This window comes from Phacochoerus africanus, chromosome 8 (assembly GCF_016906955.1).
Source record: "Phacochoerus africanus isolate WHEZ1 chromosome 8, ROS_Pafr_v1, whole genome shotgun sequence".
Lineage (NCBI taxonomy): Eukaryota > Metazoa > Chordata > Mammalia > Artiodactyla > Suidae > Phacochoerus > Phacochoerus africanus.
The window spans coordinates 105,761,707-105,778,023 of record NC_062551.1 but is presented as its reverse complement, the minus strand read 5'-3'; the positions used below and the strand labels follow the sequence as shown (position 1 = coordinate 105,778,023).

General features: G+C 36.6%; 1 protein-coding gene across 2 annotated transcripts in view; it reads left to right on the top strand.

Annotated features, from left to right (window-relative positions):
- The window catches only part of ROCK1 (Rho associated coiled-coil containing protein kinase 1), a 147,982-nt gene that overhangs the window by 81,522 nt on the left and 50,143 nt on the right, over window positions 1–16,317 (top strand). For both annotated transcript variants that reach the window (XM_047793875.1, XM_047793876.1), the window contains exons 13-16: window positions 999–1,047; window positions 9,394–9,529; window positions 11,361–11,452; window positions 11,553–11,799. In XM_047793875.1, the coding sequence (XP_047649831.1) occupies window positions 999–1,047; window positions 9,394–9,529; window positions 11,361–11,452; window positions 11,553–11,799 (524 nt within the window). The remainder of the gene's footprint in view (window positions 1–998; window positions 1,048–9,393; window positions 9,530–11,360; window positions 11,453–11,552; window positions 11,800–16,317) is intronic.

Here is a 16,317-nt window from a genome sequence, read left to right as displayed (position 1 = left end):
GAGAAATGAATTGTGATGGAATAACACACTTTCAGTGTTTCTCAAATTTTTGCCCAAGTTGCTAAGTGATAAACTGCTTTATATATGCTACTTTTTCCTTCATGTACTTAATCTTATATTAAATGGCTAATCTTTGTTTAGTAGCAAGTATTGCATGAGGGAATTCAAGGATCCTTAACCTAGAATCCATTGACTTCTAAAGCATCCGTGGATGGAGTTCAAGAGCCTTAAACTTGGGCAAGAAAAGTAAATCTTTTCTGTAATTTTTAACTGAAATTCAGTGTTTTATTTAATTAATAAAATAGTCAATAATCCACACTTACTAGCAGTAGCTGCGACTTTTTTATTACCAGTAGAAATCACAAGTATTTTCTTATAATGTCCTTGTTAGTTATCTCTAAGTACCATTTATGCTCAGTACTACTTTGAAATTACTGCCGCTAGGTCTTGTGATTTAATAATTAATAAAACACATATATTGTGAATCACTTTTTTTTTTGTCTTTTTGCCATTTCTTGGGCTGCTTCCGCGGCATATGGAGGTTCCCAGGCTAGGGGTCTTATTGGAGCTGTAGCTGCCAGCCTACACCAGAGCCACAGCAACGCAGGATCCGAGCCGCGTCTGCAACCTACACCACAGCTCACGGCAACGCCAGATCCTTAACCCACTGAGCAAGGGCAGGGATCAAACCTGCAACCTCATGGTTCCTAGTCAGATTCGTTAACCGCTGCGTCACAACGGGAACTCCAATCATACTTTTTTTTTAGTTTATGATTGTATTTCAATATTTTGGTTTCTTTTCATCCTTTGTATTTTATTTTATGCTTTTAAAATATTCTGAGAAAAAGCCATAGGCTTTGCCAGACTGCCAAAGGGATCCACAGCACAAAAAAAAAGTTAAGAAATTTTAGCGAAATGGAAAAGTAAGTGATACGGTGTTTCACCCCGGCAATAAAAGATAAACATATTTCTAATCTATATTGCTTTTGTTTTTACAGAACTTCAAACATAAAGCTAGACAAGATAATGAAAGAATTGGATGAAGAGGTATTTTTTGTTTTCTAACCAGAAGTTTTCCTTTTTGACAGTCTTTTCCTCTTTCAGATTGTTTTGTTTTGTGAGAAAATTACATTTGACTTTTATAGGTTGCAATACATAGTAGAACCAAAAAATTGTGACAGAAGCCTCACTTGGGAGCTGCAGGTTAAAGTGAAATTAGATTATACATTAGTTTCTTTTGAGCCGTTGTATACTAGAACCATTTTGAAATTTTAATACTTAAATTTCAGTTTAGTGGTTCTTAATGGTTGAAAAAGTAAGAAAGGCATAAGAGATCAGAAATTGAATCTAGAACTAGAGCAGAAAGAGACAGGCAGGAAACAGGGGAGAATAAATTTCAAAGGGACTGATAGTAACATAATTTTATATGATCAAGTGGGAAATATATGGATTTTAGGATTATTCATCTTTTCCATGGTTAACCTAGTAAGAAATTTTTTACTATCAGGGAAACACAGTTTAAATATTTTATGATTCATATGTTTGTTTGCAAATACATAACACTTTTTTATTCCTTTTACCTTGTAAATATCTTTCAAGAGTCCTCTCATTGAATACATCCTTTGTCCTTTTTAGGTTTAATTTTTCTGATGGTTTTTGTGCTATCTTAATTTTCTCTCTCTTTTTTTTTTTTTTTTTTTGGCCTTTTTACCATTTCTTGGGCCGCTCCCACAGCATATGGAGGTTCCCAGGCTAGGGGTCAAATCGGAGCTGTAGCTGCTGGCCTACGCCAGAGCCACAGCAACTCAGGATCCAAGCTGCGTCTGCAGCCTACACCACAGCTCATGGCAACGCCAGATCTTTAACCCACTGGAGCAAGGCCAGGGATCGAACCCTAAAGCTCATGGTTCCTAGTTGGATTTGTTAACCACTGAGCCATGACAGGAACTCCAGTTTTCTCTTTTCTTAATAGCATCTGTCAATGGTGGCAGTTTTTTGTATTTTTTTGTTTTTGTCCTCTTTTCTGTAGCCTTGAATATACATATAGTCATCTGGGCAGATTTACATATATATAATATTTTATCAACTTGCCTTTAGTCAATATGTACTTAGCATAGCACTATATATTTGACTCTAAGTGTTTAAGAAATCCTTTTTGCATATCCTCCACTTTTTATTTCATTTCTAGAACACATAAAAATCAAGTGTGCTAGGTTTAAGTTATTCAGCTTTCCAAATTCAAGGTAGAAAGAGATCTTAATTATAAAATTAAAATAGTCCTGCTTCTGAAAAGATGGAATGAAAGTGCTTTCCCCTATTTTTCCCACTAAAGAGAGTTCAGCTTTAAATTACAGTTTAGACCTCTAGACATTAAGTATTTAAAAAACATAAAAAATTTATAAAAGATTGAGAGAAAACAGACCAGCTAGAGTACTTGGGTCTCCAGAAATGACACGGTAATGAATACTATGGATTTTCTTTCCTCAGCGGGTATTCCAGACTGCGTGCTGGAGAAGCCAGCAATCTGGGAATACCAATAAGCACAGAGAAGAAGAGCCACTCTCTAGCTAAAGGACCAGGAAAAGGGCAGGCTAGCAAATCAGAAAACTTACACAATCACTGCTCTACTCACCAAACACAACATAAAAAAATACAACCCCTTGCCCCACCAGCAGAGACTGAGGGAGGAGCCCAGACTTCCAGCCCCCTGATGGGGTGATGTCATGGAAGGTCCAATGAGGGACTTTTTTCGTCTCTGCTAGGCAGTGACAAGCCTCCCTGCTTCCCCAGATAGTGTCATTGAGGACCATGTGGATATCTAATCTTCCATTTCCTCTCAGCAGGACAAGGCACACCTCCCACTCCCTGTTGTGGTAGTGTCAGAAGAGGCTAATAGATCATTCACATTTTCAGCACTGAAAAAATGAACCCCCATTCCTACTGCAGTGTCTTTGGAGGTCATGTAGGCAGCAGTAACCAGGTACCCTCCTCCCAGCCGTGGTATTATCAGTGGAAGCCTAGTGGAGTGCAGAACTCCCATTTCCACCTGGCAGTGATGAGGAGCCACTCAGTAAAAGCCAAGTGGAAAAACCAAGATTTCTACCCCCATTTGAGAGAAATGAGGCAATACCTCCTTGGTCCCACCAGAACAGTGACAGAAGAGACTTGCTAAAGTAGAAGACTTTAAAAAAAAAATCCAGAGTATTGTACGATACTAAAAATGTCCATGCTTCAATAGAAAAATCACTCATCGTAACCAGAACTAGGAAAATCTCAACCAGAATGAAAAAAGACAATAGACAGATACCAACACTGAGATAATACAGATGGTTAAGTTATCTGACACAGATCTGAAGGAGTTATTGTGAATATGTTTCAGTGAGCAACTACAAACATAGCTGAAACAGATGAAAATTTTAAATTACAAAGTTATAGCAAAGAAGTAGAAAGTTTTAACAAAGACATAAAAGATGTAAAGTAGAACCAACCAGAAGTTATAATAACTGAAATAAATTCAAGTGATGGGTTCAGCAGCACAGTAAAGGCTATAAAGAAAAGAATCTGGGGAATTCCCATTGTGACGCAGTGGTTAACGAATCCAACTAAGAACCGTGAGGTTGCAGGTTCAATCCCTGGCCTTGCTCAGTGGGTTAACGATCCGGCGTTGCCTTGAGCTGTGGTGTGGGTTGCAGACACGGCTCGGATCCCGCATTGCTGTGGCTCTGGCGTAGTAGGCCAGTGGCTACAGCTCCAATTCGACCCCTAGCCTGGGAACCTCCATATGCCACGGGAGCGGCCCAAGAAATGGCAAAAAGACAAAAAAAAAAAAAAGAAAAGAAAAGAATCTGGGAACTTAAAAGATAAAACAATAAAAATTACCTCATCTAAATAACAGTAAAAAAAAAAGTGACAGAGCTTCATTGACCTCTAGGATTCTAGCAGTAAAGTTCTAACATTTGTGTCATTGAAATTGCTGAAGAAGAAGGGGGCAGAAGAATGATGGCTGAAAATTCTACAAATTGGGGAAAGACACTAACCTGTAAAGACAAGACCAGAAAAAGGATAAACGCAAAGATATACACACCAGGACACACAATAGACTTCTGAAAACTAACATCAAAGAAGAAATCTCAAATACAACAAAAGACATAACATAGAGGGGAAGAACAGTGCAAATGACAGTAGATTTCTTTTTAGGAACCATGGGGAACAAAGGAAGTGGCACTGCTTTTTTTAAGGGCTGAAGGAAAAAAAAAAAAAGAACTGTCAACTAAAAATTCTCATTCTTCCCAAATGAGAACCACAATATTCTGATGAAGGAAAACTAAGAGAAACTGACACCAGTGCATTTCCCCTAAAATAATTGCCAAAGGAAATTCTCTAAAGAGAAGGGAAATGATAAAAGAAGGAATCTTAAAATACCAGAAAAGAAGAAACAATAGCAGAGTAAAAATATGAGTAAATACACTTTCCTTCTCTTTAAGTGTTTTATGTTACATTTGACAGTTGAAACAGAAATTACAGCATTATCAAGTGTGGTTCTCCATGTATGTAGAAGAAATATTTCAGATAATTACAAACGGACAGTTCTCCAGAGAAGACATACAGATGGCAAAAAAACACATGAAAAGATATTCAACATCACTCATTATTAGAGAAATGCAAATCAAAACCACTATGACTACCACCTTACACCAGCCAGAATGGCCATCATCAAAAAGCCTGCAAAGAGTAAGTGCTAGAGAGGGTACGGAGAAAAGGGAGCCCTCATACACTGTTGGTGGGAAAGTAAATTGGTGCAACCACTGTGGAAAACAGTATGGAGATTCCTCAGAAAACTGAAAATAGAATTACCATGTGATCCAGCAGTCCCACTCCTGGGCATCTATCCAGAGAAAACTGTGGCTTGAAAAGACATATGTACTCCGAGGTTCATTGCAGCACTATTTGCTAGAGCCAAGACATGGAAACAACCTAAATGTCTATCCACAGAGGAGTGGATCAAAAAGATGTGGTACATATATACAACCGAATATTACTCAGCCATTAAAAGGAAAGAAATAATGGCATTTGCAGCAACATGGATGGACCTAGAAACTATTACACTAAGTAAAGTCAGTCAGACAATGAGACACCAACATCAAATGCTGTCACTTACATGTGGAATCTTAAAAAAAAAGGACACAATGAACTTTGCAGAACAGATACTGACTCATAGACTTTGAAAAACTTAATGGTTTCCAAATAAGACAGCTTGTGAGGTGGGGGAATGCACTGAGGGTTTGGGATGGAAATGCTATAAAACTTAGTTGTGATGATTGTTGCACACCTATAAATGTAATAAAATTCATTAAGTAATTTTAAAAAAGATAACTATGAATGGGAATAAAGTTAGGTAAGGTTTTATATTTTAATCAAATTGGTAATATGCCAATAGCAGTAATGTAACACCTAGAGCAGCCACTGATTAAACATTATACAAAAAGATACACTTAAAAACATAGATAAATCAAATGGAATTTTAAAAAACATATAACCTATAGAAAGACAAAAAAGAGAAAATGGGATAAAATGAAAACAAAATGGGGGGCTTAACTAACATCAATAATTATATTAAATTAAATGCAGCAGCAATTAAAGACAGTTGTGAGAGATTTTTTTTTTAATTACCACCTACATATGCTGTCAAATACAGCAGTATAGGCAAGTTAAAAATACATCATGTAAACATTAGGAAAAAGAAGCCAGTAATGGCAATATCAATATCAGGTGAAGTAGACTTCAGGGCAGAGAGGGACATTGCATAATGACAAAAATATCAATCCTCTGAGAAGACATAACATTCCTAAATTTGTATTCACCAAACAAAGAGCTAAAAAGTATGTAAAGCAAAAACTGAAAAAATGGAAAAGAGAAATAGACAAATTTGCAATGACTGTTGGAGACTTTTTAAGTACCACTCTCTAGACAGAGAATCAGCAAACATAGGAGAACTCGGCCACACCATCAGCCAAGAGGATCCATTCAGCACTGGTAGAACTCTCCACCCAACAACAGCAAAAGACATTCTTTTTAAGCATTCAAAGAACACACACCAAGATAGACCACAGCCTAAGCAAACTTTTACAGATTACAAAGAATTAAAATCATACAAAGTGTGTTCTCTAACCAAAATGTCACCAGACTAGAACGAATAATAGAAAGGTATCAAGCAAGGCTACAAGCACATGGAAACGAAACAGTGCAGTTCTAAATATTCCAAAGAGCAAAGTCTCAAACTTTAGGTTGTTACTTATATCTCATGAAGTTATTCTTCAAAGTTATAAGTTTTCATCTTTAAAAAATATTAGAACAATGACAATGAAGATAAGGCATCAGAATTTGTGGGATGCAGTTAACATAGTGCTCTAAGGGAAATTTATACACCAAATGTTAACATTTTAAAAGATGAAAAGTTTCAAATCACTTATCTAAACTCCTGCCTCAAGAACTGAGAAAAAGCAAAATAAATCCAAAGCAAGGACAGGGAAGGAAAAGTAAAGAGCGGAAATCAATGGAATTGAAAACAGAGAAAACAGTTTTAAAAATCTGCAAAAATAGAAACCTAGCCATTGGGAAAGATCAGCAAAATTGACAAACCTCTAGCGAGATTGTCAAAGGAAAGAGGATACAAATGATCATTATCAGCAATAAAATGACATATCCCTACACACTCTACAGATATCAAAGAAGAAAGTTAAGGGAATAACAATTCTAAACATGTAAGTGTGAAATGAACTAATTCCTCCAAAAATACAAAGTACTACAACTCACATGAAGTGAAATGCATTATTTGAATAGCCCCATGTAACTATTAAAGTGAATTCATAATTTAAAAACTCCCCCAGAAGTATCTTCAGGACCAGATGATTTTACTAGAGAATTCCACCAAGTGTTTGAAGAATTAACACCAATTCTACACTCTCTTCCAGAAAATAGAAGGGAACATTCCCCAGTAATTTCATGAGGCTAGAATTACCCAGATTCCCAAACCTATCAAAGATAGTACTACAAAAAAAACAATGGAGAGTTCCCTTGAGGTGCTGTGGGTTAATGATCTGGTGTTGTCACTGCATCTGCTCAGGTTGTTGCTGTGGTACAGGTTCAATCCCTTGCCTCAGAACTTCCACATGCTGTGGACATGGCCAAAAAAGAAGAAAAGAAAACTATGGATGTGTATCCCTCAATTATGGCCAACTTATTTTTGACAAAGGTGCAAAAGCAATTCAGTGGAGGAAGGATGATCTTTTTAGGAAGTTGTGCTTGAATAATTAGGTATTCCCATGCCAAGATATGAACCTCAACCTAAGTTTCGTGTCTTACACAAAAATTAAAAGGGATAGATTTATTAAATAGGAACGTAAAAAATATAAAACTTCTATTAAAGGGAAATCCTTGGGACCTGCAACTTGAGTTAGTATACCACAGACATGATCCATATAAGGAAAAAGAATTCAATAAATCGGACTTCATCAGAACTAACAGTGCTTGCTCTGTGACAGACCCTGATGAGAGGACGAAATGATAAGCTATAGACTGGGAAAATGAATTGCTGTTACATACAGCAACTTGGATGGATCTCAAGGGTATTATGTTGAATGTAAGAAGCTAATATCAAAAGGTCTATACTGTGTGATTGCACTAATATGGCATTTTCAAATGGCAAAATTATACAGTTGGAGGACCTCCTGTTATTGGTTGCCAGGGCTATGGGTGGTGGGAAAAGTGGGGGAGGGGTGTGTTTGTGGCAATAAGTAGTGACTGGATGAAGATAGTTGTGCTGATGACACAGTTCTGTATCTTGATTATGGTGGTAGTTGCACATGAAATAAAATGACTGAACTAAGACATGCGGGAATTTGGAAATTCCTATTGTGGCTCAGTGGTTTTAAAACCTGACTAGTATATCGGATACAGTTTTGATCCCTGACCTCATTCAGTGGGTTAAGGATCTGGCATTGCCATAAACTGCAGCATAGGTCACAGATGAGGCTGGGATCTGGCATTGCTGTGGCTGTGACATAGGCTGCAGCTGCAGCTCTGATTCTACCCCTAGCCTGGGAACAGTGAGGCCCTAAAAAAAAAAAAAAAGAGCAAGGCATGCTTTATACTGATACCAATTTTCTCCTTTTGTACCATTGTTATGTATATTAGGGGAAACTTAGTGGAAGAGTACATGTACTGTCTTTGCAACTTCTTTTTTTTTTTGTCTTTTTGTCTTTTTGCTATTTCTTGGGCCACTCCCGTGGCATATGGAGATTCCCAGGCTAGGGGTCTAGTCGGAGCCATAGCCACCAGCCTACACCAGAGCCACAGCAACGTGGGATCCGAGCCGTGTCTGCAAACTACACCACAGCTCACGGCAATGCCGGATCGTTAACCCACCGAGCAAGGGCAGGAACCGAACCCGCTACCTCATGGTTCCTAGTCGGATTCGTTAACCACTGCGCCACGACGGGAACTCCTGTCTTTGCAACTTCTGAAATGTAGAATTATTTCAAATATTTAAAATGAAAAAATAAAAGTTAGAATGATAAAAGTTAGAATGATTTTAGATGATCCCTGTCAGTTTTACCATGTCTCTCGGATAGTATCTTTTATTTAAAGGTTGAGTTTTGCTTAAAGATGGGAAAGCCTAGAAAAGCACACACTATTGAGGGTTTTCCATTGTGGAGTCTTGAAAATGAATCATCAAAAGCGGGAGATACTGATAGTTGACTCAGAAACAGAAGGTAAAATTTTTTAAGTTGTGAAATTTGAAGTGTTTTTTTCTTCAATCCTCCCTTCCCCTTAGTTTCATTTTCTATATAAGTATTTCTTTCACTACTTTTACATGCACTAGTAGGTACATACATGGAAAGTCTTAGACAAGTTATAGGGAGGTGATTAAGGGAGACCTCACACAGGAACTGGTGAGGTTGAACAATGTTTCATTTTGTATCATTTGAGTTTTGCATCATTTAATTATAAAATATGTAATTATTATCTGATCCCTTTTGTAATTCATATCTGAAATGTAGGAATGTAAATAATCCAAAATATTGGTAATATAAGGCAATCTGTTCATCTTAAACTAATGAAATTACATTCAATCTGATAAGATTAATAGGGTGTTTTTTATATTCATAGATGCTAAGAATCTGAAATTTTTGTATATCTAGTCAAAATAAGGAGATTCTCGCTTTTCTTCTAAGGCAAGCTAATTCTGTTATTAGAAAGTTACCGTTAGGAAGTATTATCTGATTTGTAAAGTAGAAAATCTATGTTAAGTAACTTTTTTTCAAAAAGAGCAGAGTATTTCTCTAAATAAATGAAGAGTATTAATTATAGTGGTAACTTTTGTCATAATTTCAGGGGAATCAAAGAAGAAATCTAGAATCTACATTGTCTCAGATCGAAAAGGAGAAAATGTTGCTACAGCACAGAATTAATGAGTACCAAAGAAAAGCAGAACAGGAAAATGAGAAGAGGAGGAATGTAGAAAATGAAGGTAAATTGTTAGTTCCCTTGAAGTACACTGGAATTTCTAACACTATCCTCGAGATCTTTGTCTTGAGGTAGTCTTAAATTTAGTGCCTATGATATATATATAAATATTTTTTACTCCTGATATATTTTTGAAACCACAGTCCTAAAACACCTCATGAACCCAAATACCCATGTCCTAAGATAAATTTATAACATATTAAAGTCAGGTTAATATTTTAGCTAGAGTAGTAATTTTTTTTCCCTTTCAGTATATATTGTAATCTCCTTGAAAACTTTAAACTGATGGCCTAAACTCCAGAAATTCTAATGCAATTCCTCTATATTTTCTTGATTAAGTTTTGATGTACTATGTGTTTCTAGAAACTTGTCCATTTCTCCTAGGTTGTCCAATTTGTAGTCATATAATTGTTCAGAGTAGTTTAATTGATCTAGACATGTGAGCTGGGCATTAGTATTTTTAATAAGCATTCTAGGCACTTCTAACAAGCAGCCACATCTGAGAACTACTAAACTAGAATTTTATGTGTTTTGGTAGTAGTGTTGCAAATTTAAAGTAGCTTTCTGGGACTTCCCATTGTGGCTCAGTGGCTTAAGACCCTGACATAGTGTCCGTGAGGATGCAGGTTCAATTCCTGGCCTCACTCGATGAGTTAAGGATCCAGCGTTGCCACAAGCTGCAGCAGAGGTCATAAATGCTCAGATCCTGTCTTGCTGTGGTGTAGGCCAGCAGCTGCAGCTCCAATTTGATCCCTAGCATGGGAATTTCTGGATACTGCAGGTTCGGCCATTAAAAAATTTTTTTTTTTAAATAGCTGCCTACACCCTTTGATCCAGTAATTTCATTTCTAAAAATTTATTTTATGTACACCTGTGCACATACACACTGATATATAAACAAAGCTATTTTAGCTTTGTTTAAAATTGTAAAAATAGTAAATTAAATGTAGTCAGTGATATAATAAATTTTAGTACATCTGTATGATAGAATACTATATATTTTATAAAAGAAAAAAGCATCTTATAAACTGTTGTAAAAGAATCTCTAAAATACATCTTTAAAAAAACAACGTATAGATTTAAAATAACATTGCTTGTCCATATATGCTTAAATATGTGTGTGTACGCGCGTATAGGTATGCATATGAAAACATTTATAGTTTCGTTTTTATATATTAGAGTATAGATACATAGACTATATTAGGATATGCAAGAAATTAGTAATAGTTGCCGCTGGGGTGGAGAGGCAGAGGGACTGGGAGATGATATAGAGGAAGACTTGTGCTATATACCATTGGGTACCATTTTATAAATAATTCAACTAATCAAAGATTTGCACTATTTAAAAATAGATAATGCTAATGCTAGCTTTGTAACATTTCACTAATTGATTAACCTTATCAAGGGAATAAAAGAATTTGAAATACTGGAGTTCCTGTTGTGGCTCAGTGGGTTAAGGATCTGGCATTGCCATGAGCTGTGGTGAAGGACGTAGACACGGCTCAGATCCTACCTTGCTGTGGCTCTGGCATAGGCTGTTGGCTACAGCTCTGACTGGACCCCCTAGCTTGGGAACCTCCATATGCCAAGGATGCGGCCCTAAAAAAAAAAGACCAAAAAAAAATTTTGAAATATAACGACAGTAGAAACAAATCTGTTTTTGCATTCTATATTGTAAAACAGTACTCTACTTTTTGATAAGTTCAAAATAAAAGTACTCCCAGGATGGAATTTGGAACTAAATGGCTGACTTTTAAGGCCTAAAATCATTTCATTTTTTAATAAGGGATGTATATGTTTCTTCTATGAAAACTTATCATTCCTTCATTTTCTAGTTTCTACATTAAAGGATCAGTTGGAAGACTTAAAGAAAGTCAGTCAGAATTCACAGCTTGCGAATGAGAAGCTGGCACAGTTACAAAAGCAGGTAAGATTTTGGAATGAGATTTTTTTTTTAATCTAAATTAAAATAAATTTTATTGTGTAATAGTAAAAAAACCTATTTTCTTGCTTTCTGTTTTAATTAGCTAGAAGAAGCCAATGACTTACTTAGGACAGAATCAGACACAGCTGTAAGATTAAGGAAGAGTCACACTGAGATGAGCAAGTCAATTACTCAGCTGGAGTCCCTTAACAGAGAACTGCAGGAGAGAAATAGAATTTTAGAGAATTCAAAATCACAAACAGACAAGGATTATTACCAGCTGCAAGCTGTATTAGAAGCTGAAAGAAGAGACAGAGGTCGTGATTCTGAGATGATTGGAGACCTACAAGGTAATACTTATTTCTTATTGTGGTAACATGGGTATAAAATTTACTGTTTCAACTTTTTTTTTTTTTTTTTTTTTAAGTAGCTGGACCTGTGACATATGGAAGCTCCAGGCCAGGGGTTGAAGTAGAGCTACAGCTGCAGCCTATGCCACAGTTGCCATAGCACTGGATTCTTAACCCACTGAGCAAAGCTAGGGGTCAAACCCTCATCCTTAAAGAGACAACATCTCTGCTGAGCCACAACAGTAATTCCCTATTTCAACCATTTTTAAACATACAGTTCACTGGCATAAAGTACATTCACATTGTTGTGCAATCATCACTACTATCCATCTTCAGAACTTTTTCATCATCCCAGGCTAAAACTCCATCATACCCATTAAACAGCAACTCTTCATTTCCCATTCTTCCCAGCCCCTGGTAACCACCATTCTACTTTTTGTCTCTATGAATTTGACTACTTCATAAAAGTGGTACCTCAATATTTATCCTTTTGTCTGTCTTATTCCACTTAGCTTAATGTCTTCAGAACCTATCCGTGTTGTGGCATGTATTGAATTTCAATTCTTCCTTTTTAAGGTTGTATTCTATTCCATTGTGTGTGTATGTCGTATATACCATATTTTGTTTATCTGTCTCTCAGTGGAAGATAATTTTTAAATTTTTTATTTTTAATTGTAGCTAAAAACATAAAATTTACTATGTTAATAATCTTTAAGTTGGAATTTCCTCATGGCTCAGTGGGTTAAGGATCCAGCCTTGTCACTTCTGTGGCTCTGGTTATAGCTGTGGCGTGGGTTTGATCCCTGGCCTAGGAACCTCCTCATGTTGCAGGCATGGCCACATAAGTAATTTTTTAGTTTAAGGTAATATATTTTTGATTATGTTATCCTCAAAAAAAATGACCTTTGCCTTCACACACTATTGGTGGGAATATAAATTGGCACAGCCACTGTGGAAAACAGTATGGAGGTTTCTCAAAAAACTAAAAATGGAACTACCATATGACCAGCGATTCCACTCCTAGGTATATTCCCCCCCACACACACACAAAAAAAACACTAATTGGGAAAGATACATGCACCCCAGTGGTCATAACAGCGGTATTTACAATTGCCAAGATATGGGATCAACCTAAGTGCCCACCAATAGATGAGTGGATGAAGAAGATGTGGTATATGTATATACACACACATATATATACATACAGTGGAATACTACTCAGCCATAAAAAAGAATGGAATATTGCCTTTTGCAACAACGTGGATGGACTTGGAGACATCGTGCTAAGTGAAAAAGGTCAGACAGAGAAAGACAAATATTGTATGATATCATATGTGGAATCTGAAAAATACAGCAAACTGGTATTATTAGAACAAACAAACAAAAAAATAGACCCACAGATAAGAAAAACACACTCTGGTTACCAGTTTAGAGAGTGATGTGGGGAGGGGTAATGTAGGAATAGGGGACTAAGATGTACAAACTATTAGTTATAAAATAACTACAGGGATATTTTGTACAACATGAGGAATATAGCAAATATTTTATGATAACTATAAATGGAGTATAACCTTTAAAAATTGTGAATCACTGTAGTACACCTGTAAGTTATATAATACTGTACATCAACTACAATTTTTAAAAAAAGAAAAGAAAAATGACCTTGGTAATACTGGAAATGATTAGCATTCTTTCTCTTTCAGGACAATTTGTATCAAATTGTAATTTCTTTCTTTACTTTTTTAGAGCTGTGTCTATGGCATGTGAAAGTTCCCAGATGAGGGATCAAATGGGAGCTACAATTGCCAGCCTGCGCCACAGCCACAGCAGTGCAAAATCTGAGCTGCATTTGCAGCCTACGCCACAGCTCATGGCAATACCAGATCTTAACTCACTGAGTGAGGCCAGGGACTGAACCCCCCCCCCCTTTTTTTTTTTTTGGTCTTTTTGCCATTTTTTGGGCCACTCCCGAGGCATATGGAGGTTCCCAGGCTAGGGGTTGAATTGGAGCTATAGCCACTGGCCTATGCCACAGCCACAGCAACGCAGGACCCGAGCTGCGTCTGCAGCCTACACCACAGCTCGTGGCAATGCTGGATCCTTAACCAACTGAGCAAGGCCAGGGATCAAACCCGCAACCTCATGGTTCTTAGTTGGATTCGTTAACCGCTGCGCCACAACGGCAACTCCCGAACCTGTATCCTTACAGACCCTTGTCAGATTTGTTACTGCTGAACCACAATGGGAACTTCCCAAGTTGTAATTTCTTAACTCTCACAGGTACCCTTGTGATATAGGTAATATGACTATTTTATATTTTATAGCCAGATTACTGAAAACTTAATTTGAAAAAGTACCCAACTCATAAAAGTCTTTCTTTAAAGTGGAACTAATCCAGTTACAGAAGATTATCACTCTTAAAACCTGGGAATTCCTTATGCACTGTGTGTAGAAATTGAAAGTCAACTGAGGAAACAGAATCTCATTACAAATAAAGAATTAGATACTTGGAAAAATTAGGACTAGAGATATCAGCAGTGGTTTTAAGTCTGAAAGGGAAAAGACTGGGGATAACTAACAGTGAATAAAGGAAAATTTTGGTCATGGTAGTTAAAGTCAGTTTGTTTTCAGCAAGATGCCTGGCTTTAATCACTTCTCACATATTTTTCTATATTCTGTTTCTATAAGCAACAGTTACCATACTACCTAATCAAATCAGATATGTATGGAAGTTGCCAAATCTTTCAGGGAAAAGCAAAGGATAGGTCAGTCCATTTTAACCCAAATCACAGGATGGGAACATAGTTTGTGAACATAGTTTGAGGTCTCATGGGGCTTGATGATTAGTTATAATTCTGTGGAGAAAGGTCAGGGTCAGTTTTTGGACTTTAGAAACAGAAATTAGGATCTGCCATTGGTTCTTCACTGAGGAGTGTTGTGTAATCTTATTTCTCAGGGACTAAGCTTAAAATAGATCTGAATATAACCAAGAAATGTATCCTCATTATATGTATTAGAAAAGCCTTGTATTTGACTTCCTTAAATTGCTTCTCTAGGCCTTTTTATATACAGTTTATCAGCTGTATGCAAGTCACTTCCTTGATCTGTTTTTTGTCTATAAACCAAGATTAGGTGACCCCTATAAATTTCAACTCTAAAATTCTTTAAGTCTGTGTTTTTCCACATACCACTGAGCTTTGAAGTGCTTGCTTTCAAAGAAGAGACCATCCCTGTGTTCATCAACAATGGTTTTAATGGACTCTATTTTTTAGATATTGGTGAAGTTAAGAAAAATTCATAGCATGACTTGTTGTTTATCCTTTTTCAGTACGTCCTTTAAGGTTTATTTTTCAATTTAAATTAAAAAATATTCAAAACTTATATGAGCTTCAACATATACATAAAGGTGCATTGTGGTTAAAACACACACACACACACATACAGTTTTTATGTTAATTTTTTATGGTCCTTAAGAAATTTCAGATCCCCTGGGTATAAATTTTTTATAGTTTGGAAGGCTGAGCTTCTGGTAAAGTCACAATTACTTCCACATTGCATGCCCTCCATGTACACTAGTAAGCAGAAACTTCTTCCTATATGTGGGAAATAACTTCTCAAATATAACTGGACAATACATACTTTAGACTTTGTGGACCACGTGCAATCTCTGTGACGTATTCTTTTTTGCTTTTTATAGCCCTTTAAAAATGAAAAAAAAAAAACTTCATGTCTATAGAGAAATAGATTGAGGGAATAGTATATCATAATGTGATGCATTTTTGTTTTGTTTTTAACTGTTACATGGGCATTTGGAAATTGTATGTTTTTATTTCATATATTTTGGGGTTTGTTTTTTGGAGGAAAAACAATAGATCAGTTTTCCTTTTTTTTTTTTTTTTTTCCGGCATATGGAGGTTCCCAGGCTAGGGGTCGAATCGGAGCTGTGGCCGCCAGCCTACGCCAGAGCCACAGCAACGCGGGATCCGAGCCGCGTCTGCAACCTACACCACAGCTCACGGCAACGCCGGATCGTTAACCCACTGAGCAAGGCCAGGGACCGAACCCGCAACCTCATGGTTCCTAGTCGGATTCGTTAACCACTGCGCCACGACGGGAACTCCCCAGTTTTCTAATCAAACTAATCAGTTTTTTAAGACTTCATTTATTGTCTCTTTGATATTCCGAGAACATGTTTTAAAAGTCATCACTATGGTTGTAGCTTTTTCTCATAACCCTTTATATTTCTAACAGCTTTTGCTTTGCATGTTTTTATATTGAGGTGAAATTCATATAACAAAAAATTAACAGCTTAAAAGTGTACAATTCAGTGGCATTCAATACTTTCACAGTGTTGTACAATCACCTGTCTCTCTAGTACCAAGACATTTTCATAGGCCAAAAGAAGACTTAACCCATTAAGCTGTCCTTCCCTATATGCTCTTCTCCCTAGCCCCTAGCACCCGCAGTCTTTTATATCTCTGAATTACTATTTTGAGTACTTCATAAAAATAACTTCAT